Consider the following 25,615-nt stretch of genomic DNA (forward strand, 5'->3'; position numbering starts at 1 on the left):
TCTAAGCATAGTCCACAGATCAGAAATATTGGCACCTACCTGAGGCTTTGAGTCCTATAGAAGTTTAAGTGCCACTGCAAACCTACCCATTGAATGGACATCTGCAGTTTTGTTTATTTGTTTGATTTTTTTTATCATCAGATGATAGATTTTAAGAAGCATTTATCTAATAAACTGAATAATTATGTTGGTATTTCAACAGTGAAATGGAATGAGGCAGCAGACTAAACTACTTAGTATTTTCTAGTTTAGTAGTACTTCAAGAGGAAATCGGTTATGATAGGATTTAGTTCTTTAATGAGTAGTAAACAATATGTTTATTATAAAAAATAACTTTATTATTTTATCCTTCATGGTTTCTCTAAGAGACTTTTAAATTAACAACTTTGCTTAATATAATTGGTATACGCTGTGAAAACACAATTTAATAGTAAATGTCTCATAAGGGTTTCTCTAAACTGTCAAATATAGAGCAGGCTAGCATTAGGGCTATCCAGTCTCCCTAGAAAAAAGGGTTGACCAAAGTTGTCTTCCTGAAACCAGGGGCCTATATGGTCTCCTTGTGCTGAACAGACTACTTCCTTGGGTACTCCTAAAAAGCTAGCATGTGTATTTAGACTGCTTGGTCCAAGATCCAAAATGTTCACTCCTTGCATTTTAGATTGCTCTCACACTTGCTCTCTTAAGAGAGAATGTAATAAGAGGAGGAGGGCTGAATGAAGTCTCCTGAGGTAAATCCGACTGTATACTCACAAGCATGTTCCAGAGTTAGCATGTCTCTCTAATGACAAAATAATGTAAGAGCCATACACTTACTGATTTTTTTTGTCTATGAGTTCTAGTATGCAGCAAGCACTGCTTGGTGATATAACCCTGAAACTTGTGAATGGTAACCATAAATAATTGCAACAACTGCTAACAGAAATAATTAATAATATTTTCAGTAAGAGTCATAAAAATAAAGTTAATACCTTTTGTGTTTGGTTTTAAATTGAATTTCGGTCTAATATCAGTGTCAGTTAGTTCCAGAGACATCAAATTCTTGTAACTGTGGGTGGAAAAAAAATGTTATACTGAAAAAGTACCACAGTTAGTGCAAAATTTTAGAATAAGCAACATTGGGGATTTTGTTAACCTAGAAACAATCTGAAAGTAAAAGAAAAGACAATTTGAATAAAAATAAAAATCACAAAGACTGAAATCGTCACTGTAATTCAGAAGTACAGAGTTCTGACAAATTCACTAAGAATTTTATGAGGCAAAACCTATGTGGTAGCTGAAAAAAGGAAAATAAAAGAATAAGCATTGTAAAGGCAAATAATATCAAATAAGAGATCTTTCTTATCCTATCATGATCACAAAAATTTAAAAAAAAATTAAAGGTAACTCATCTTACTCAATTTCTAGAGATGTTTAAAAAATAATGAGTAAGCTTTTACAATAATATTAACATTCATAGATAGATTGAATGGAGGAAGAAGCACAAAAAATTATTTAATAGGTATATGTTGCCAGTAAGTGAAAACTCTGTATCTTTGCTTTGAAATGAACTTTGCACCACAAAACAAAACAAAACAAAAAAACCCAAACCAAACTAAACCAAACAAAAACCAAAACCAACCAAACAAAAAATCCCAAACACTAATACTAAGAATAAGAAGTAAATATCAAGGTAGCTACTGTTTGTTGATTGGAAATCTTATTTTAAGTATCATTATGTGAAAAAATTTAAAGCTCAAACAATATGAATTATTAGTAAAAACTAATTAAAAGAAATTATCAAAAATTGCTGGTAAGAATTATAAACTGGTAAAATTACGTATAAAAATTAATAGTATCTAATCACTAGAAAATATGCTTTAAAAGGTATAAAAATCTAACCCTAACTATTATATTAACATATAATACATATATTCATATTTACCACCATTGATATAGTTTAAAATTATAAATAATCGAAGTATCTACCAACAGTGGCGTAAATGTTGTAATAAAACAAATGACAGCAAGAAAATAACACAAATGAGTCCACAATACATAGTTTAGGAATGAGCAAAACAAATGTGTCTATATATATAAGGTTCTGCACAGAAAACAAACTATTATAAACAAAAATTATGTAATTTTTAAATAGAGTATAGTAGGTTACAAATGTATATTAGAAATTCTAGAGCAATCACTTTAATGAATAGCATAAAACTAACAGGACACACAGGGCCCCAATGGAGGATCTAGAGAAAGTACTCAAGGAGCTGGGGGGATCTGCAACCCTATAGGTGGAACAACAATATGAACTAACCAGTACCCCCCGAAGCTCATGTCTCTAGCTGCATATGTAGCAGAAGTTGGCTTAGTCGGCCATCAGTGGAAAGAGAGGCCCATTGGTCGTGCAAACTTTATCTGCCTCAGTACAGCCAAGAAGTGGGAGTGGGTGGGTGGGGGAGTGGGTTGGGGACTGTGTGGGGGACTTTTTGGATAGCATTGGAAATGTAAATGAAATAAATACCTAATTAAAAAAAAAAACAAAACAAACAAAAAACCCCTAGCAGGACAGCAGTGTAAAGAAATGGCTCAGCAGTTAAGAACACTTATTACTCTTGCAGAGACCCCAATTTAGCACCCAGCACCCACACAGTGGCTCACAACTGTCTGTAACTCAGTTTTAGGAGATCTGTCACTTCTTCTGACTTTCATAAGCTCCTGTACATATGCATATATTCAGGCATAAAAATCTAATAAGACACAAAATTAAAAACAAGGAGTAGATGGAAAAAAATAAAATATGATAGATTCAAATCAACTATCTAAATAACTGTAGACTATTATATACATATTATAACATATATGAAATAAAGACTAACATAAAGGCAAAGATTAACAAATTAGGAATAAGACCATAATCTATGTCATCCACAAAAACAAAAACAACTTGCAATGAGATATACAAGTTGGAATGAATGGATACAAAATAAGTGGAAATGTTACTACCAGACAAAGAGACTTGATGTAGGATTGTAATGAGGATTTTATATAGAGGGATGCATAAATGATGTGCTTTTGGCATCTAGTAAAATGGCTTAAAAATAAAGAGATAAGGATAAAGTTCAGACAGCAGACAACTTTTTCAAAGTAAAGCAAGAAAAGATATCATGTTCTTATATTTCAGGAAATATTTTGCATAATGTGTGCAAACTAGTAAGTAAGACAACATTCTTGCCCTCACTGAGATGACTGTCAAATGCTTATCTTCTGCTAATAAGCAAGTATAATAAACATCAAATGTTTTGAGGTACATAGAAGGAATTATGAGAAACTCCCGCAGTCATTAACTAGGCAAAACCAAACAGTATCAACCAACAGCTCTCAGGGTGAAACCGTTCTGCCTGTAAGTGAATCCCAGAGATTACTTAAGATGACACACTCCAGAAGCTACAAGCTCATTAGATGCAGTCAAAGCAGAATGATGGTAGAAGATATAGTAAGGTCAACAAGGCCCAAGGCTGTTAAGACCAATGTGAAGTCTCTGAAATATCAAACACAGAAATCTTTGCATTCTTACCTAGTGACAGTTAATTAAACAACAGGCTTTAGAAAAAAGCAAGGCTAAGGACAGACTTGTTAGCAAGTTGTTTTAGAACGGTCATATTATGGAAAGCATCTTACAGATTCAATGCAATATCTACAACACCTCTTTAATATTCTTTAAAGAACTTGAGAAAAAAATCACAAGATTCACATAGAAATAAAGACCCCAAAATAGACAAAACAATTCTAAGTAAAAAGAAGAATGTTGGGGATTTAGCAATACCTGGTTTCTAATTATACTAAATAATCAAAGAAAAAAAACCACGGTACTGACAAAACAGACATAGACTAATAAAATATAGCAGAGAAACCACAAACCATGGTAGCTACACCCACTGGGCTAATGGTGAATGCTCAAAACATGCTGAAGAGAAACCAGTTTCATAAGCACAGCTATCTCCAACTCAAGGGGACCCAACACCTGTTCTAAGTTCTGGACAAATGCACTCAGACACAGAAACACCTACACATACAATAACATACACATATAATTTAAAACTAAAAACAAAAGTAACACCAACAAAAAAGGGAAACTGAGCCGGGCAGTGGTGGCACACGCCTTTAATCCCAGCACTTGGGAGGCAGAGGCAGGTGGATTTCTGAGTTCGAGGCCAGCCTGGTCTACAGAGTAAGTTCCAGGACAGCCAGGGTTACACAGAGAAACCGTGTCTCAAAAACCAACAAAACAAAACAAAACAAAAAAACAACCAACCAACCAAACAAACAAAACAAAAAACAAAAAAGGGAGAAACTGGACACCTATAAGAAATAGATCTATATCTGTCACCTACACCAAAAAAAATCAATTTAATAGGTATTGTTTGTGTATGTGTTTGTGTGTACATGCATGTAAGAAAAGGCAAAGAAATGTGTTAGAATTTTTTATAATACATCTTCTAATTTCAATAGCAATAATGAGCATCAATAAATGACTTGCTTAACATACACATCAGTATCAGCAACATGCTTTTATCACCTAAGAAATAGAAGGATTTTAAATTTAACACAAGCTTTGAGGCCTACATAGCTTTGAAAAATTAAGTTTTTATATTATAACAATAAACTTATGTTATTTTAGGAAAATTATGTTTGTATTCAGGAAATTATTACTTTTTTAGTTAGGGTTTCCCTTTTTGCTTTAAAATATATATATCCACAGCAGAAGGACTAGAGGGGATCAAATGAGAACTCTGTGATACTTTTTCATACCAGACACTCTTAAATAGGTGAGCTAAAACTGAGAGAACACAAGGAAAGCAACTCACATATGCTCTGCAACATCTAAGTGCTCAGAAGAACAAATGGACTAGAATATTTTATTACAAGCTTACCTTGCTCCTAAGTTTTCAATGGTTATATATTCATCCTTTCTCACCACTTCAAACTGCAAGTGATGGAGAAAAAAAAGCCCTAAAATAGTTCAATTTTCAAAATTCTTTAAGTTCTTAGCTTCCACATTTACAAAAAGATAATCAGGATAAAACCATATCAACTATAAAACACATGACACAGTTAAAATCTAAGCAACATAGAATACCACTCAAATAACAAACTACAATAGTTAAAAGCAGTCAATTTTACATCATTCATATGACTTGAATGCCAACGTTAAAATATAAAAGCATAAGTCAATATACAGTATGGTAAATAATAGATATAGGATTCATTTATAGTCTTAATTTTATTTGATTTACCTTAACTTAAAAATTCAAGATAGTCTATTACTTAAAACTAAAATGAATACTGTTTTATTTAACATATTTATTTATTTAAGACATACATCATTAGACAGGCATTAGGAAATTATTTATAAACTAAATAGATTCTGGGTCTGGAGATATAGCTAAGCAGTAGGGTGTACTGTGAGCATGCACAAGGCCCTTGATTTAACTCCCAGGTCCACTAAAAGAGAGAAAAAAAAAAGGTTCAAAATGGCCAAAGTTACTTTTAATTTAAGATGGCAAAAAAAGCGGTAAGTTCTCACACTTTATTATTCTTGGTCTATAACATATTACTCAACTATAGTTCATCGATGGTATATTTATCTGTTTGTATTTCTTAGATTTTCTACAAAAAATGCAGACAAGAAAAAAACTCACCAAAATTTTGACAATTCCAGGCACATCACATTGTAGCATCCTGACCATGTCACCTGGACATCCTTCTTTCAAACATTTTTGCCCACTAAAACTCTAAAATTTTCATAGAAAACAATAAATACAGAAAATCAGTATCATACAAACCTGAGCCACTGAAAGACTGAAGCAGATGATGTCACAGGACAAACTGAAACCAGTTACAGACTGGCTGCCCACAGCATTTATTAACAATGTGTGTGTATATTGTAACAAACAGTTACTGACAGATTTCTCAGATCATCTTATTATCAATGTGAATTTATGTTATAACACTTTAATTATGTAGACTTCACACTCTTTAAGGACCTATGTTACAACCTAAAGTGTACACAGTAACTGTTTAAAGAAACTTAAAGCAACATGTATTGACTGAGCACAGAAAGTATTGTAATTCTATAAGCTAGTTAAGGATTCTAGAGAAAGGGGAAGAATAAAAACAGGGAGCTCTCTGGTTCTGATCTTGTGATTTCCTCTGGTTAACTTACTTCTATTTCCTGTACTCCTCTGTCAAATACTGAAAATATCAACTGCTCCATGAACCACATAATCTAAAAAGTATTTATCTATCACTTAAAAAGGAGTAGCAATGCCTTATGTTTTACTTTTAGAGTATGACAAGCCAGTTTAATTCTCCTGTCTGTTCTTTCCAACATACATAAAACCCTATGAAATATGTACATTTTACTATCATTTTAGAGCTTAGAGATATTAATTATAGTAAGTTATCAGTTTAATGTAATAAAACTAGTAAATGGCTCAAGCTAGACTTGATCCCAAATCTGCCACCCCATATTCAATGTTCTTTTTATTGTACCGTAACTGCTTAAGGGCTTCTCCTTGTTTTCATAATGTAAAACTTGTATAACTTAAAAGTTATAAAGCAAATATGACCACAAAATGAATTATTAATAAAAAATAGGGCTCTGAATTTCATTTTAATGTTAGTGGTAAGCATTCAATTTATCATGACTATAGTAACTAAATAGAAATATTACCATATGTGAATGCTAACTTTTCTTATTTTCCATCTCTAAAATACAACTTATGCTTAAATTGATGGTGACAAGAAGTTAATCATTAGAGAACTGAGAGTAAAAGGAAGGGATTAAAGGGGGAGGCGAGTGAACAGGAAGAAGACCACAGACACAACAGGGAAGAAGGCAGAGATGTGCTGTGAGCTACAGCTTTATGGAGGGAGATAGTGCAATACCTGATCACTTTCTCCTGGATACTTTAAGTTCTTGAACTTTTTCCAACAAATTTTATGGAAGTAAATACAGCAACTTTTACTGCACATTAGCTGGAAGAATCCCTTGAGGGAAAAAAGAGTGATAAAGTTCAGATAAAAAAAAAAAGAAATACCTTTTCTTATCTGCTAATTTATAGAGTATTCTTTTTAACACAACATTCAAAATTTCCTAGCAAAGCCTATAGAAACCAAATGAACTTCTGATATTGCAGAATTACTGAAGTTAGAAAAATAAGATCACAAGCTCAAACTGCTCACATTCCTACCGTTACCTTTTTCTCTCAACCAAAGACTCACAATGAGAGTGATCATTTAGGTAGTAACATGAGCCCTGAGAATTGCCCACTTCTTAGTATGTATGTCACTATTCTCAATTTCTACCATTTCTCATTACAAAGTGGAAATTATAATCTTACGTTTTGAGGACTTCATACTTAAGCACTACATCTACATCGGTCTTGGATCCCTTCTATTTCCCAAATTTATCTTTTACTTATTATTATACATACATATGTATTTATATGTATATATGCACACATATATGTGCACCTGTAAATACAAACCATTGGTTTCATTCAGTGCTTCAAGTCTATGCCTGTGCCCTGGGCTAACTACCTTAGGCCTGGACAGTCTATGCTAGAGCTCCTTCTAAGAAGGATCCTTGCTTTTTCAGCAGGCATTGACTACAGGTGGCTATTCATCTTAGGATGGGACTATGTGAAATTTCCATTTGCACTGGTAGATCAACTGCTGTTCACTATGCCAGTTGTGATTAGGCAACCATACATTATTATTTCAAGGGTGGATTTTCCCTTTCACGTAGCACCAAGAGCTCTGGGCTTCTGACTCTTACAAACTTTCCACCTCCTTTTCTGTAATTTTACCCAAAGGAGAACCAACTATTGCCATTTTCTAACTGTATGACCAATATAATATCTAATTGCAGTCTTAAATTTTTATCCTTATTCCCACAGATAGTGTAGCTCTCAGTCCTCATTAGAGAAGTTTCTTTGCAACAGCTTATTTCAGAAATCCACAACTGGTCAATAATAGAGAATAGACTATTTTACTGTATGAGTACAGGGCAAATAATCATAACCAGAGGCAGATGAACATTACAAAACCAACCTATTCTACTAACTCAGAGATTATGTTAGTATTGATTGTGAATGGATATTCTCAGAGGCAATCTACTTTTTAACTATATAACCATTATAATTAAAGTAAACACTGTTCTTTTTTTTTCCCCCAGGGCTGGGACAAAATTCAGGAACCTACATTTACCTCAGCAGAGCTCTGCCACAAAGCCAAATACTATACCCTATGTAGTATTGTGATATAATAATAATAATAATAATAATAATAATAATAATATTAATAGAACAATTTTAACTGTTTAATTTTATAAAATTTAAAGAGGATAACCGATTGCCAATAATGTTAATAATCAAATGATTAATAATTATGTTACCTTATAATTGGTGTTCTTTAAAATGTCAGCTTCACAAGAACGCTCACAATCAAGATAACTGCAAATGGTCTCTTTCATTATATTACTTTCAGTTGTTTTGATAAAATTATTGAGACTATCCTAGAATTTAAAAATGCACATTCTTGTGAAATAGCTATAATTAAGTCAGTAACACATCCAAAATTTACCTTAAAGTCAGATATATACAGATCCCATACATGTGAGTGTTTGTATAAGTAGTAACAAGACGTATTTTACCCTTTTCAAAGTATATAAATAGTAAATCCTAAATTAAACTGAACAGGTTATTTAATGAGCAGCAGTAATATATATACATACACACACACACATACACCAAAATACGACAGAGGATATACCAATAACAAAAACGATTATAAAAGCAGTAATATTAGGGAAATAGTCCAATAAGTAAAGAGTATAAGCAATAAGCACCCAAGAAATTAAATACACTGAAAAACCTCTCAGAAAATGTAAAATGTAAAATAGGTTCGATGTAAAAGGTTAAAATTTAGAATATCGGATTTCTTTTAAATGAAGCTAAAGGATAAAAACATAGTAAAAATTATTAATGTGTACAGATGTCTGGCTGATACATATGTCTGTCTGTACACCATGTGTTGGTAGTGTCCATGGAGGACAAAAGTGGACAATGGATCTCCTGGGACTGGAGTTACAGATAGTTCTGAGCAGCCGTGTTGGTTCTGGGAGTTGAATCTGGGTCTTTCAGAAGAGCCAGTGCTCTTAACCACTGAGCCATCTGTCCTGGATCCAGTAGAAATTTTTAATGAAGAAAAATTAATTTCAACCTACAATTCTATTTGTAGACAATACATAAAGAAAGTTCACAAAACACATTATTTTGAGAATTGAAAGATCTCAAAAAGTTACACCAATCAAAAGAGGGAGAAAACCTAGAGTAGTAAAACTTCAGTTCTGATATATAAACTTTTACACAAAGATAAATGAGTTAGAAGAAAAAAGAGTGAGACCAATTTAATAAAAGCCAAGCAAGATGGGAGAAGTGTGTGCATGTCTGCACAGGTAGAAGTATATGTGAGTTAAGGAGATGTTATATACATAAAGGAACTCTATAGTTCTGTACCTGTTATACTGAAATGGCAACACACACACACATACACACATTTAAATACTAGTACAGTTTTGTGCAGGTAAGCGGGTGTGAGGCTGGGAAGGGGTGTCTAGAGACCAGGAATTACAGCTTCAGACAATGAAGCAAAAGCGAACTTTTACATCTTTAAATTTTTCAATAAATTGCTTCTACAAAAGTCTTTGCATAGAATAAAATTTTACTGAAAAGTTTTTATATAAGGAAAATATCTGAAAGGAGAAGTAAAAACAGTAAAAATGTAAAAAAAATGGTTTAGATAGGAACAAAGTTTAAAATTATAAAAATAAACAAAATTATTATTTAATAAGTCAGTTAAAAGTTCTACTGATGTTGACAGTGGCATAAAGCCATCAGCAGAGTCTAGTGATTACTCAGAAAGTTTTTTCCATTGTGATTGGATGTTTATAAAATTTGTCCTTTCAGTTCTGACAGTTGATAGCTAGCTGACTCTGAACTTCTATGCAATATGCACTTTTGTTTTCACGCTAAAATGTAATTATTCGGAAAGGTTTAAAGTTTAGGCAAAGAATTGATCTTGGAACATCTACCAAGAGAAACATGTAGCTATTTTCACTTTAAACAATGGGACTAACAGCTTTGAACAAAAACTGGCTGAAAAGTAACAATACTCAGAAGGTTTGCGGAAATGGAAACTCTCATATTTTATAATGAATATACACTTGTCCAACTGTTCTAAGATAAAGTATAGAAATACATTACAACTTAGTAATCCTATGAGTGCTGTCTTCTTGATTTTACCATGTAATGTTATTCTGATAAAATGATATGAGAAATATACAAAGATCGTTTTCTATAATAATGGAAAACTGGGAAGTTTAGGTTAAACTATATATACAATAGTAAATGACTAAGTATATTACAACAAGATACTAGCAGACATAAAGCAAAACTCAGTGTAGAATGACCTAGCTATTAAATATTAAATATACATTTCAAATTTAAACATAAATGCATCTGCCATCATTCCAGTTTTAATAAATATATAGGGAATTATTATAATGTATGTGCACATGTGTATAGGAAGACAAGACAAGAATGATTTCTCCAATAAAAGGGTAAGTTTTCTAAGCAAAGTATTTAGTTATTTGTAAGTTAAGTTAAAAATAAAATAATGCCAAATATAATTTAAAAACAAGCTCACTATTACATGCAGGTTTAAAAAAGGCAAGTATTTAGCTCGTTCAGCTAAGTCTTCTTAGGACTTGAAAATGATGACAGTGTTTCCTTATTTGTCTGACTGAACTCACACTCCGCACCAGGTAATGAAAATAAGGTTTTCTTACACAAATAGCTAACTGCCAATAAAGGAATGTATTTTCTTTAGAATATAACTAGATACTTGATTTTAAGTTACTCGTTAAAGATGATTCTCATTAGTCAGAGGTGGCAAACTATTTTTAAATTCTTACTTTGAAGGTTGTAGGTAAATCTTCATCATCTGTAGGGTCTACTTCAAACCAATTATCATCTGTATCTCCTATTTCTTGTAAGCTTTTGTAAAATTCTAGTAGTGCTCCATTATATCTGCAAGGAAGTTTAAAGTAAGGTTAGTATGAACTAGACTTTGGTACTATAGAGTTTATCAAAGAGGAAAGAAACCCAAGGAAGGTGGTGATAACCTCTGGCATGCTGTAGAAATACAAATACTAGGACTCTCACCTGTGGTAGACTGGGATGAAATACAGGTAGAAGGGGAGGCACTAGGTTATGTAGTAGCTCAAGCTTGAACAGTATGGGGGCCATGGTAATTAAAGGGGTTGTAGAGTTGGTTGGCTTTTGTTAACTGTCTTGGAGGCCTTGAAGAAAGAGAATGACAGGTATAGGTCAGCCAATTATTAATTTAGCATGCACTTTGAAAGCCATAAGGCCTCTAAGGCAGCATTTAAATTGATTCTCATCTCCTATACTCAATCTATGCTGAAAATAAGGGCCAGATTTAATTATAAGATAGGACAAACTGTAAATGAGAACAAATGCACAGCCTTGGCAGGCTATTATCAACTCAGGACAGTCCTGAGTTGTATTAGTCAGTAGTAGTAGTAAAAGCTAGAGGGATAGTATGCTATGGTAAATTTAAAGCATTCTAACAGCATATTATGCCAAACGTGAGGCCAGAATTTTGTGATTAAAAAGTAAAACAATTGTAATGGAACCTGAGGCCCAGTCTCAGTGGGACTACTTGCTACAATCAGGGTTCTGATAAGTAGACAGAGATCTGAAATGAGGCTATGTCTATGAATGTGCTCAGAAATCAAAATTTGACAAGCAAGGATTTTCTTCCTTGCTAGAGGACAATGGCCTCTCTTAGAGATCATGAAAATTATCATCAGAGATTCACATTCCAAAGGAAGAGTCATCTTCTTTAGATCGTTCTCTCTCTCCACTTACTGCCCTTGGGCCCAGGACATCTAGGGTCAGGCATAATGGCTCAAGACAGAAAACAAAGTCTAAGTTTAGGAAGAAGAAGAAAACCATATTCACCTAGAAAATGCACACTATGACTGACAAGAAAGAAGAAACATGGGAGTAAATCCTAAGGCCGTGAAACAAAGGGGCAAATACAAGGCTAGATGAAGAAATGGATAGTGATATAGGACAACTCACAGAGACATCAATATTCACTACTCTTGTAGGGACACTTGAAGCCAACATGCTTCTAAAAATTTGATACAATTATGGCCAATAATAAGAGGTACAAAGCCTGGCTGCTATGTAAAAACACAGAGCATGTGCAGGTCATAGCAATGTTCCTGGAAGAGACACTGATGAATGCTGTAAGAAATACAAAGTGGGGCAGGAGAGATGGCTCAGTGGGTAAAAGCACTAGCTGCTCTTCCAGAAGTCTTGAATTCAATTCCCAGAAACTACATGGAGGCTCACAGTCACCTATAATGAGATCTGGAGCCCTCTGCTGGACATACATGCAGGCAGAATACATGCAGGCAGAATGCTGTATAAATAATTAAAAAAAAGGAAATACAAAGGGCATCGATGACTTGGATAAGCTAAATGATGTCCTTTAAGGTCCAGGGAAGAACCCATAGTCATTTCCTTCTACTCAAGCTTTCACCATCTACTGTTTCTGCTATTCAACCAAGATTAGTTGTATAAAATATTATTATTTTTGGTAAGTTTATTCATGTAATCTTGAAAGCCAATACTGTAATCCAAATCTCTGTAACCTACCATTTTCAAAGTCAAACCACACTTGATTGAGTCACCTTTGAAATACAGAAAAACAACTTAAAAATAAAAGTAATGATTTTGACATTAAATGGCTTTTTAGTGATCTAGAGAATAGATTCTTTTCAACTCTAATCAAGGCAGAAGAAAAAGTAATTTGCCTTTCTGAGGGAAGGTAACAATATAAATCTTTGTGTTGATTTGGGTTATGTTAAGTATCTGACACTGTCAGAGAACCATCTTTACATTTTGATTTTTACATTCCACAAAGCATGATACTGAACCTGGTACGCTGAGGATGTCATTCTAACCAGACCCAGTGAACAGGAAGTGGGAAGTCCCTGATTCCCTAGTACAAAAGAGTCATACTAGAGGATAGGAACTAAACCCTAAATAGAATAAAAACTACCTTCTTCATGATATCCCAGCCAACAATTATATCCTCAGAATTTTGTTGATTTTGCAATACCAATAAAAAACTTGGATTATTCACTGTACTTTCCTCTATAGCTCTTCAACATGTTTTATTTTTCATTAAGTGAGTATTTTCAATTATATTAAAATCTATATCCTTCACAATACTTTTAATTCCGAAGACAACTGTCTTGCTTTGTAAATTATTTTATTCCTGGGATCCAGCACAATAATCTTTGGACTATGATAGATGCTTAAGATAAATATAACAAATGATTGATGCTATAAAAGCTACAAATATTCACAAAGGAAGTGAACAAAGACTACATAGGTTATTCTGTATAATTTTAGCTTCCTAAAATATGTAACATTTAGGATTCTTACAGCCATTACTTGGACCTTTCAGCTTGCTTGTTTTCACTTGTTGTCTTTTAGTTCTTAGGAAAAAGTCTAACTATGGTTGAGGCTGATCTTGAACTCATGATCCCACTACCTCTGCCTCTATACTGCTCGAGCTACAGGCCACTTATGCTTAAAACCCTCCGTGGTGAGGCTGTCAGTAACTACAATCATCATTTATCATGTACTGTGTTACTGTTTTGTACACCAGGCACTATTATTTGCCCTGTAGTATTTTATGTATAGTTTTATGATGTAGATACTAAACTTGTTCCATTTTAGATAGTAGAAAATTAAGCTTAACAAAACTGTTTCTTATGGTAAGTGGTAGAAAACTGTATTTGAATCCAGGTCTGTCAGATTCAATGCTGATACTACTAATGTCAATGCTGGGTGCCTCACACTGCTATGGCCTGTTAAGTTCCAAGTACATGATTAACTACCAGAAATTATAAAGAAGAAAGGAACACTCCCAGACCACAAATGTTATGATCAATTACATTCTGCGCAAAGCAGATTCCCATTTTACAGTACTGAAAGGTATAAGTGAAGATGTACCTATAAACAAAATGCTTACCTCTTCTGAGCACATCGAAGTAAACCACGTCCAAAATAAACTAAACACATAAAGTTTTCACAAATCTCACTTTCTTGGATCACCATCTTCATCACCAGAAATTTATTTTCAGCTTCTATGCAGTCCTGTAGTGCAAAAATGGGGTTGGCTGTGTGAAAACTAGTTTTCTTCCCTTTAAAATAGATATTCACCCCAAACTAGAAATTTAGGACACATTAAGAAAAGAATGATGATCCAGTTATATGGTCATGTTTTAATATCCGTAATTTTAACATATCTAAAAATGATTATAAAGATGAGGAACTAAGTATTTAACATCATTCAAAACCACAAAATCTTTAATTCTAGACTTTTAACCATTTCAACAGAAAGTGTAACAATTTAGGATTGAAAATGACAAAAAATTGTCAACCAAAGAGAAACATGTCTGACAACTATAAGAATATAATTATCATATTTTTAAAAACATCTAATCACTGCATAATCTTCCTAGCTTTTCAAAGGGAAAATAGGTGACTCCTTAACTATAGGTATAGTTTCTTCTTAGGGATAAAACACAATATAGATTTGTAACTTAAGACTAGAATTAATTCTAAGATGCTTCAGTTTTGTGTGTGTGTGTGTGTGTGTTTATGTGTGTATGTGTGTGTGTGTGTTTGTGTATGTACTGGTAAAAAAAGAAAGTAAAAAAGTATCAAGACTACAAAAATTTAAATAAGACAATTAAAAATTAAAACAGGAAAATTTTTAGTTAATTTCCAGATTCTATTCATCTGTTTCACTTTAACTTGACAAAATAAAAAACTGACCCAGCAGTGTTGATGCATGTCTTTAAATTACGGAGGCAGAGGCAGGTGGATCTCTGAATTCAAAGCCAGACTGGTCTACAGAGAGAGTTCCAGAAAAGCCAAGTTACTCAGAAAAACCCTGTCTCATAAAGCCAAAAACTAGCAAACAAAAAGAACTGAGGTAAAATTTGTATTTCACTAAAATTAGAAATAAAGATTGTTTCATTTAAGATAGATTAATATGTATCACTCAGTATACAAATAAGCCTTTAAAAGATAAAAATAGTCTTAGAAAAGAAAGTTTAAGTATAAGTTAATACTGTTTAGTCTTTATTTTTAATAACAACATAAATCTTTAACATAATTATTCATAGAAATAAGACAGAAAAGTTATAGAAGGGGGTGGAGAGATGGCTCAGTGTTTGAGAGCACTGACTGTTCTTCCAAAGGTCCTGAGTTCAATTCCCAGCAACCACATGGTGGCTCACAACCATCTGTAATGGGATCTGATGCCCTCTTCTGGTGTATCTGAAGACAGCAAAAGTGTGCTCATATAAATAAAATAAGTAATTCTTAAAAAAAAAAAAGAAATCTCCAATGAGAAGTTATAGAAAACTTTCAATACCAGAGTTGCTAATTTTAAATCAACACTATCAATTGCTACAATGAAGCCAAGGTACATAAAAAGATTTATAAGGTAAATAATACATGCTACATACCTCTTTCTTTGCTCTTTCAGTGAGTGCCACTCCATACAAAAATAGTAATGTCAAGTAATAACCAACATTAATTTGTTGTGCCTACAAAAATATGTCAACTGGTTATTTATACCAAGCTACTATTCAGTTTAACAGGATTAATTGAAAATCCTTGAATTACTTAATAATTTTTAAACATGGTGCAAATTCTTATTTAATTATACATCATTTGCTAAAAACCACAGAGAAGCATGTCATTTTTATTTGATAAGACTATCAGCAAAGAAATTTGATCAAAGGAGATAAAAGCACATTTAATCAAAAGTCATAAAATCAGCTTTCTCACTTGGATTATATAGCATTCTGGTTATAGGATAACAAATGAAAGCTCAGTGTCAAGAATAGGTTACCTCTTTCCCTGTTGCTGACCAATGAGTTCCTGTAGACACTCAATGGCTACTGCCATTGCTACTGGTTATTTTTGAGAATTTTACAGTACTGCTGAAGACACCATATACTTGAGTCACAGCATGGCACTGCCCTAGAACCTTCATCTCCACTGGCTAGCTTTCACAGTGCTGGGAGGGATCATGCACACTACTGCAGGAGAAAAAGTCATCATCAGTGCTTCCCAGCTGTGAACTCTGTGACCTACAATAATGTCTGGCCTGGCAAGAACATCTTCTGACTAAGCAACAACTTTCCAATTGTATTTAAGTCCTGCTTCACAAGATAAAGCCCATCGATGGCACACAACTTGTGGCCAGTCACAGGCCCTCATAATTTTATGTTCCTAAATAGACATAGCATTAAGCTGACTCCTAATGACTTATCATTATAACAATAATGTATTTCTCAACCTTTATCAGAGAAACTTCTAATTGCAGAAGACAGTAATTAGCATGAAAATCTACAATTGGTCAAAGTGCTAAGAATAAGAGACTATGGAATGTTCAGCCCTAAATGGGACATCTATTTTACATCCCCTTCTCTAGAGACTCAAGGGTCTTTGTGAGGAGAGCAGAAAGACTAAAGAAATGGAGGTAGCGAATGGATAAAAGGAAATAGTGTCCTGCAGACACAGATGAGTAGCGTAACAAAGGAGGCTAGTAAATGGGGGAAAGGAGCGGGATTAAGGATTTTTCCTTCTTTTAATTGACAAATGTACATATATTTACAATATATACATATTATATACAACAATATTTAAGTTACATATATTGCAGAATGACTAAGTCAAGATCATTTATACATGAAGGGCCTTACATATTTATCATTTTTGTGTTAAAATGTATAGTCTACTTTCAATCTTAAAAATGCAGTACATTGCTATTAACTAGTATCATAATAAGGTCTAATAGCTCTCTTGAACATTTTTCTTCCCATCTAGCTGAAATTTTGTATTGTTTGACCAACATCTCTCAAGTCTTCCCTTCCACCCTACCTGATGATTATCATTCTATTCTCTGTTCAACATTTTTGGACTCTTTACTTAGCTGTTTTTCTGTGTCTAAATGATTTTCTGAAGTTTATGACTGTTTGTAAACTGGAATGTCTTTTAATCTAAGAAAAATAGAAATAGGCACATGCTGCTGTTCTCTCAATAAAGAAAATGTTACACAAGCAAACATTCAATGCAAAACACTCACAGTATAATTAGAAGCTTGTATGTTTCTAAGTGCCATTTCCAGTTGTGTTATCAAAAAATGTAATGTTAGAGCAGGAACAATTTCTTCCCCAGTCTGGCTATGAGTTGTAACTTCCCTCTGTGAAGAATAATTGAAATGATCATTTTTGTCAATTAGGATTTCTAAATACATAATACAAAAAGAAAAATGTATAGACCCTGTTGAAGAGAAATATTTTTTAATTAGCTTAGTAATATACATTATTTACATAACTGTTTATTAAGCTTATTGTTAAGGAATCTAATTAATCTCCTCAGTAGGTATTTCCTTAACACAACACACACACACACACACACACACACACACACACACACACACACACACAGAAAAAGTATGGATCCCACTTCTAATTCCTCCCACTTTCTAGCACGCATACAATGCTTTTCTGTCTGAGATACTAGGTAGAACGTTCAACAGCTTTGCATCTAGAAAAACAGCCTTGCATGGCTGAGATGGAAAAGAGGGCTAAGGTTAACATCCTATTCTTTTGGTGATTCTGATAAGACAGAATACCGACAGGCTCTGCTGTCTGTGTCTATTTTCTATCAGCCATCTAACATTGCTAACTATAAAATCAAAAAAAACACAGACAGGCATGGACTGCATATCTGTAACCACACCATGCAAGGCAAATGTCTGGGAGCTGGAGGACAGTCTGGTCTACAAAGGGAGTTGCAGGACAGCTGGGACTAAATCTTGTCTAAAAATAAAACAAAAACCCCCCAAACCAAAAGAGAACAATATGTATATTGTTTTTAACTATGGAAAAATTTGCTACACTGTATAATTAATAGCAAATATTCAGTCAAGATTTAATTCTTTGTATAAAAATGAACATCTACCTTATCAGTATGCAAACCTATTATTGTTTTCAAATTACATTTATACCGAATAAATTTATGTTTTATTGGTAACTATTTGATTTGCATATTAAATATCCAGATGATGTAAATTTTCTCAGGTGGAAAGTGGTCAAAAGATGAAATGTTTAAAATGCCCCAATATATATATTCTGTATGGGATTAATTTTATTAATAAATACATTTTGAAAAAAATCAATATTTTATAAATTGGGAAAACAATATCAAAAGTAGTCCCTAGCCAGGACAGGCATATTTATGTTACATAATCAACGTAAACACTGAATTCACAGTTTACTACCACAAACATACATTCCTATATTGAGTTTTAAAATTTTTGTTAACAAATCTATAGTCCAGGTTGACAGCAAAACGTTTTCAGATAGAGATTTTATGACTCTGATTATATATACCATATAGTTTTAAAAGTTATATGAAGAAAAGTATACATCTTTACTAAAGAGAAATGATGATGTTACCTGCATAGTCTGGAAAGAGAAATCTTCCTGTATGAACTTTTCAATGTTAGGGAACACACCTTTGGGAAGAGCATTGATTGGATTTAATACCTTCTTTATTTCTAATAGTGCGTTAACAGGCTCAGGATCAGCAGATATATCCATTTTCTGTTTGTCCTATAAAACATTTAATTTACTAAATTACTTAATATAGTTTCATTTATTCTAGTGATAAAATCACTAAAAGTATTTTTAAAGAGATAAAGTTGTGTCTGTGTGTGTGTCTGTATGTGTGTGTATACTGATTGAACCATAAAATATAAGAATAAGACCATCTCTGCTCAAGAAACTTATGTAGATTATTCTACACCTTAATAGGAAAACATTGTTTTTTAAGTCATATGGCTGATCTTCAACTTCTAGACCCATAGTAATTTTAAATAAATTAAGTTACAGGAATTTAAATTAAAAACAGAAATAGAATGATTTATTTCAACTCAATCAGAACTGATTAATTATCAAGAACTTTGAGATTTAAAGAATTAACTTTTAAAGATTTAATATAGCCATCATTCATCATCATTAATGGTTAATTGATAACTAAAGAGTCAAACCTGCTACTTAACATTAGTTGTGAAGAGTCGGTGAAGAACAGAAAAAGACACAGGGACACAACTGAGAGACAGCAGCCCCTCCTCAGGAGAGAAGCTTTAAGAATATGGTGTCACAGTGTTTGAAAATCAGAACAGTTTACTACAGACCTACAGAGCTTGAGTCACTGAAAATGACCAAATGTGGAATGTTTGATTCTTGGATCCCTATCAGAGCAGTAATCAGACAGAAATGCAATGCAGAATTAATAGAACGTACTGCAGAACTGTCTATGCTCTCTCCTCTAGGGTAAGTCTCAAAATTATTCTTCCATAGGCAGCCATTTTGAAGAACTTATATTTCTTGTTATTTCATATGACAGTTATGCCCAAAATTGTTTTAAATAAGATTAAAGTACTTTGAAAAGTGTGTAGACACTTATTACAGAATCTGTTGACTTCAAAATTTTCAAAAACTTATAAAAATCACTTTTTCAGAAAGTGACTCAGTAAAAATTTTACAACTAGTCTTTGCATTATAACTTTATATACAAGTGAATCAACTCATTCCTATTTACTAGTTTTCTTACCAGCTGAGTGACTGGTTTCTCTGCTATAGTCTCAGTTTCTTCCTTGGTCTGTTCCTCCACATCAGGATTTCCACTTTAAAAGAAAATACATTAAGAGCATTATATAATACATTATACATTAAGAGCATGTCCTCACAAAAAGTAAAGAATCAAGGAACTGAGTCACTATCTCAAAGTTTCAAAAGTATCACAAATGTGTATCAAAGCCTGAAATGGGAATGGGTATCACATCTCTTCGGAGGTTCAAGTTAGAGAACAGTTATGCTAAGCCCTTGCTTGATGATGGTAGAGAAACCACCAAACTGGTATAACTAACTGCACATTTACCAAATATGCAACACACAAAAGTATATAGGAGAAAACTTTATTAACAGAACTGGGGAAGTGGTTCAATAGGTAATATGCTTGCTCTGCAAGATTAAGGCCCTAAGACTGGATCCCTAGTACTCAAGTGAAAAAGTCAGGCATGGCAGCACACTGCTAAAACCCCACTGCTGCTGTGGTAGGGGATGAATAGAGAGCATCCTGGCCGGCCTGTAGAACAGAAAGAGGAACTCCATGTTCAGTGAGAAATGCTGCCTCAAAATTTAGGGAGGACAGTGATAGAGGAAGCCACATGACATTGATCTCCATCTTTTACACACTTCTGAAGGGTTCAATGCATACCCTCACATATACAGACCACACACCCTTACAGACCATACACACAAGCTCATAGCGTATTAAGGTGAAGATGTCTTTAAAGAGGATGATTTTCTTTTTGAGTGTGAATGTATGAAAATAAAATATAAAAATGGCTAAGAAGGTGTGTGTGTGTATGTGTGTGTGTATATATAACGCACATATGAAATATATGTATGAAGAAACATGCATATATACATGTGTGTATACACACAAAAACACTTGTTTTGTTGGAATTTTTCCTCTTTTAATTTTATACACTGTATTTCCATCTCCCAGTTCCTCCCCACCTTCCTACCTACCCAACTTTACATTCTCTCTCGCTCAAAAATAAAATAAGCAAAATCAAAACAAATAACAGGTATATGCCACAATGCTACAATTAAAAAGATATATAGATAATCTCAATTTTTTATTTAAGAGCTTCTAAACTTAAAATTGCCCAGTCTTTCAAAACATATTAATTTATGGTAACTATCACATTTAGAAGTAATAAATTTCTTTGGTAATAAGAAATACCTTGACAGCTTTTCCTTTTAATGCTGACTTTAGTATTGACAATGCAGTATTCTATAATGATTTAGAAGATGTACAAAATTGCTAGTAGCATCATGTAGGAACTCTAAGGATCATACATGATTTCTGTGCTCTTAGTAATTCAGTAGAGTGGTACATCTAATACTGAGATGAGAAACACTGATTTACATAGAATTATAAGTTATAAAATATCATTATTTTATGTGTGCATCTGACAATCACTTTTCATTTATTATGTATGATTTCATCTGAGGAAACTGAGAAAAACTAGAGAAATATTTCAAAATATGGCTCTTAATACATTTATATTCCACAGCTAATTTAATTAACTAAATTAATTAACTTTTCTTTAATTTCCTAGTTGCCTAATAAGCTCATATTATCTGGGAATGAATGCAGCAGTATTCAGAAGCCTTTGAAGACCTGTGGGAATACAATATGTCCTCCAATAAATACTTGCTAACTCTATTTCATGATCACTCACTCTTTAAAATAATAGTTATCACTCCCAGATGCATACTAAAATCTTTCAACAGCTTTGAAACAGCTAGATGGCCAAAGTTGGCTGTGCTGACGTCTTACATCAATTTGACAACAAACTACAGTTATATGAAAGGAGGGAACCTGAACTGAGAAAATGTCTCTAAGATCCAGCTTCAAGGCATTTCTCAATCAGTGAGGGAGGGACCAGCCCATTGTGGGTGATAGAATCCCTGGGCTGTTGGTCCTGGGTTCTATAAAAATGCAGGCTGACCAAGCCATAGGGAGGAAACCAGTTAGCAGCACCCCTCCATGGCTTCTACGTCAGCTCCTATCTCCAGGTTCTTGCCCTGTTTGAGGTCCTGTCCTGACTTCTTCAATAATGAACAGTGGTATAAAAGCATAAGCCAAATAATCCTTTTTCCCTCAAACTTGCTTTCTGGTTATGGTGTTTCATCGCAGCAATAAAAATCATAACTAAGACACTCACTTAAGAGCTTCCAATACAAATATTATTAGCTCCTATATTTTCTTCAGGTTCCACAGTAAAACTAAGTATATACCCCAATTAATTCTCATCTCTTTTACACAAAACAAAACTCCCTATCAAGAAAGTACAAATCTTTAATTAGTACTCAGCAAGTAAAACAGCCCACAAACTAAATATATCTTTTTCAAAGTGATGACTTTGTATCTTTGCCCTGAAGCTTAGTGGCATTTATTTCACAATAGTTTTCAAAGTTTACAGAGAAAAGTCTGATGCTATATCATCTTTTGGAATATAACAAATGCAGTTTTATTGCAGTCGCCCATTCTTTACCTTACAAAAAATTCTTCTGCTAGAGAATCCATGTTGCACAATGATCCTTTACAAGATTTATTCCAATGCCTGCAAACTGATTTTTGCTATGGTCATAAAAGCTGTAAGAGAAAATAATATTTTTTAATAGGAAGATACAAAGATTTTTTTCTCCTCTATATAAACCAGTATATAACTATAAAAATTTTAGTGTCCATAAAATAATAATATAGGTTCAATACCCAAATATAATCACCATCTAGAATTTACATTTTTTCAAGGCGTAGGAATATTTTATATACAATTTACAATGATATTAAAATCATCTTTTCTTTTGCAGCACTGAATGTTCTATCAAGACCATCTTATTTATTTTATTTTCCAAAATTATAAAGTTATTGTTTTTCTAGTACTGGGAACTATGCTTAGAACCTTGTGCATACTAGATAAGTGCAGTACCACTCAAGTTCTATTCTCTACCCCTATTTGGTAGTTCATTTTTTTAAAACTTCTATTAGTTCTTTGATAAAATTGCACAGCACACTTTATTCATATTTACTTCCCAAATATTCCCAGATCACTCTTCTTTCTCTACCACACACACATGCACACACACAAAATTTAAACTTATCAAGACCAATTTGTACTATTTAAATACTCGTGAGCGTGATTCAAGAGTTCACAAAGCTGCCCAGGTTAGCTTTGAGCTCATTATGCAGCATAGGCAGGACCTAAATTATGTTCCTGTGTGTAGGGGGTGGTTCTGATGCTTTGATCAGGAATCTGAGTGTGAATACTAAAGGTCCTGTTCCCCAGTTGATTCTTGATCAATCAATAAAGATGCTAGTGGCCAATGGCTGGGTAGAAGAGGTAGGACCTCCAGGTTCCCCAGGCAGGCTAGGGGACAAAGAGAAAAGAGAATTTGCCTGTTTCAGAGGGAGAGAGACAACAGCCACATGAGATTTCGGGTGGAGTGGCCATTGGTTAATTTCCCCAACTGGGCCTGGGGCAGATGGTGGGAGATTAGAAATGCAACTAAGCTGAGGGCAGATTTAGGGTACTGAGCAAGGAGAATGGAACAGGGAAAATAAGTTGAGGGACAATTTAAAGGTGTTGAGCTAAGACTAAAGGTGACTGAGCAACTAAGCTGAAAGATGTTGAGCTGGGAGTGAAGGTAAGGGTACATTTGTTAGCCGTGGGAAACTTAGAAATGCCCAGCCATTGAGCTAAATAGCATATTAGAAATAAGCTAATATATATATTTATGTGTCTTTCACCCACAGATCCAAGGGAACCAGAGTGGTGGTTGGTAGCTTGGTCAGCCTGGAGCTTAAAGTGACTGTGACTGAAGGCCTGCACCACTACATGGAACAATGTTTATGGTTTCCTTAATCATTTTCTTGACCATTTTCATGGTCTATAACCCTTTGACTATATTAGTGGTATTTCTGTACAATAAGTTCATAGTAGAATTGCTAGATGAACAGATATTGATTTTACTGATGCATATTGTTAAATGGCTTCCATAGAGGAGTATCAGTTCCTGCTTAATTATAATACTAACAGTACTGAATTTTTTTTTTTACTATAAAATGCTACATAGCCACTTTTCTTCCAAAACCGTATTATACAGCTCCATGAAATAGGAGGTGAGATGTAGTAAGCTCTTGTATATTCTCTAGCTCAAACATCAAAGAATTTTTGTAGATCTTTCTCTACCCTCCCCCCTTTTAAAGACAGGGTTTCACAGTGTAGTCCTAGAACTCACTACATAGACCATGTTGGTCTTGAACTCATAGATTCACATGCTTCTGCCTACAAAGTGCTGGCATTAAAGGTGTATGCTATATGCTCAGCTCTTTGTGGATGTTTCTTGAAAAAGCAAAAATATGCAGACAATATCAATGAAACAATAAGAGACTAAAGTGTATTTTTGACTATCTAGCTCTATTCCAAGAACATTTCTAAAATTAGTCCCACTTGATCTCTTCCATGGGTTGTCCATGACTTTAGACTCAGAACTCTCTGTTAGGCTGGCTTTCCATTTCTGATCCCATTTGGTAAACTCAGGACCAACATAGCATGTAAATGTAACTGTTGCTAGATGCTGTGGAACAAGGGAAGCAATAATGAAAAAAAGGGAACTGAAAAACACCAAAACAAATACAACAGATCTCCATTTCTTTCCTAGAAAGCAGCAGAGTGCCTCATTTGTTGCATTAGTATTTTCTCAAACAGCATATTTGATACACTCAAGATTGGTAAGGTCTCCTTTAATTAGTAACTGTGAAGATCATAGGAAAGATTTATGTAAAGAGGGAAGAAAACCTTTTGGTTACAAGGTAGAAGGCAGAAATCCTCTCTAAGCTGTCTGTATTAAGATGAAAAGGAGTGAAAATTTGTAAACCAAAAGACATTTATATGGTGAATTTAAGAAAGGCTGGTAGTTCTTCTGCCTGTTTAACATGCAACATGAGACAATCTGTGTGAGGAAACTTTCAAGAGAGCAGATTATCAATGTCTAGAAGGTAAGTGCAGGAAGCAGCCAGCAGCAGACACATTTTACAGCCTCTGCTGGGAAGGCCTAAGTGCCTAGCAACCAAAAGGAAGCAGCCTAGACAGAAATATTATCAGTGTTGTCTAAGTAAAATAAGCAGAGATACTTAAAGGTCAGAAGAAACCATTAAAGTTAGGATTAACACAGGAGAAAGGATGAAATCTACATTTCCCCCAATGTATTCATATCAATATTTTCCTGTTGTAGGAAAGACAATTCAGTGTCTTTCTATAACTGAGACTGCTTTTTTGGCAGAACTTTTCAGCCTCCTGCTTGACTGGAAGGTAAGCTAAAGTGTACTGTGCATTTACTACACATCTCATCCGTCATGGTTTTAGCCACAGGCTGGTTTTCACTGGCAGAGAAACAAATGTTGTTGTTAACTCTATCAGTGAAATGCTTTTCTTATTTCCACAGAGCTCTCACCTCTCATTTTTATTTACACGTTTTATACCAAACTCCTTTATTCATTTGTAAAAGTGGTTTTGGTTCCCATTTTTAAGGCTGTAATTAGCCACATCAAAGCAGACATGACAATTATTTATCCTTTAAAGATTTAGGTTATAGCACCTGTCCCTTCCCCCAGACTGTTTTTGTAAAAATCCACTCAAATATTCATCTTGACTAAGCTACCTGTCTAAGCTGCAGCCTAATTTTCAAGAAGATCCCACTTCAGAGGATGTGCAAAGGCCCACAAAATCT

General features: G+C 33.8%; 1 protein-coding gene across 4 annotated transcripts in view; it reads right to left on the reverse strand.

Annotated features, from left to right (window-relative positions):
• The window catches only part of Dzip3 (DAZ interacting zinc finger protein 3), a 63,534-nt gene that overhangs the window by 32,133 nt on the left and 5,786 nt on the right, over window positions 1-25,615 (reverse strand). For all 4 annotated transcript variants that reach the window (XM_029470345.2, XM_021184722.3, XM_021184723.3 and 1 more), the window contains exons 2-13: window positions 22,378-22,478; window positions 19,860-19,932; window positions 18,701-18,856; window positions 17,323-17,439; window positions 15,695-15,775; window positions 14,188-14,312; window positions 11,024-11,138; window positions 8,444-8,563; window positions 6,934-7,035; window positions 5,685-5,777; window positions 4,917-4,969; window positions 972-1,048 (exon numbers count right to left, since the gene is read on the reverse strand). In XM_029470345.2, the coding sequence (XP_029326205.1) occupies window positions 972-1,048; window positions 4,917-4,969; window positions 5,685-5,777; window positions 6,934-7,035; window positions 8,444-8,563; window positions 11,024-11,138; window positions 14,188-14,312; window positions 15,695-15,775; window positions 17,323-17,439; window positions 18,701-18,856; window positions 19,860-19,932; window positions 22,378-22,409 (1,144 nt within the window). In that variant the 5' untranslated portion in view covers window positions 22,410-22,478. The remainder of the gene's footprint in view (window positions 1-971; window positions 1,049-4,916; window positions 4,970-5,684; window positions 5,778-6,933; window positions 7,036-8,443; window positions 8,564-11,023; window positions 11,139-14,187; window positions 14,313-15,694; window positions 15,776-17,322; window positions 17,440-18,700; window positions 18,857-19,859; window positions 19,933-22,377; window positions 22,479-25,615) is intronic.

This window comes from Mus caroli, unplaced genomic scaffold, assembly GCF_978045245.1.
Source record: "Mus caroli unplaced genomic scaffold, Mus_caroli_1 scaffold_17, whole genome shotgun sequence".
Lineage (NCBI taxonomy): Eukaryota > Metazoa > Chordata > Mammalia > Rodentia > Muridae > Mus > Mus caroli.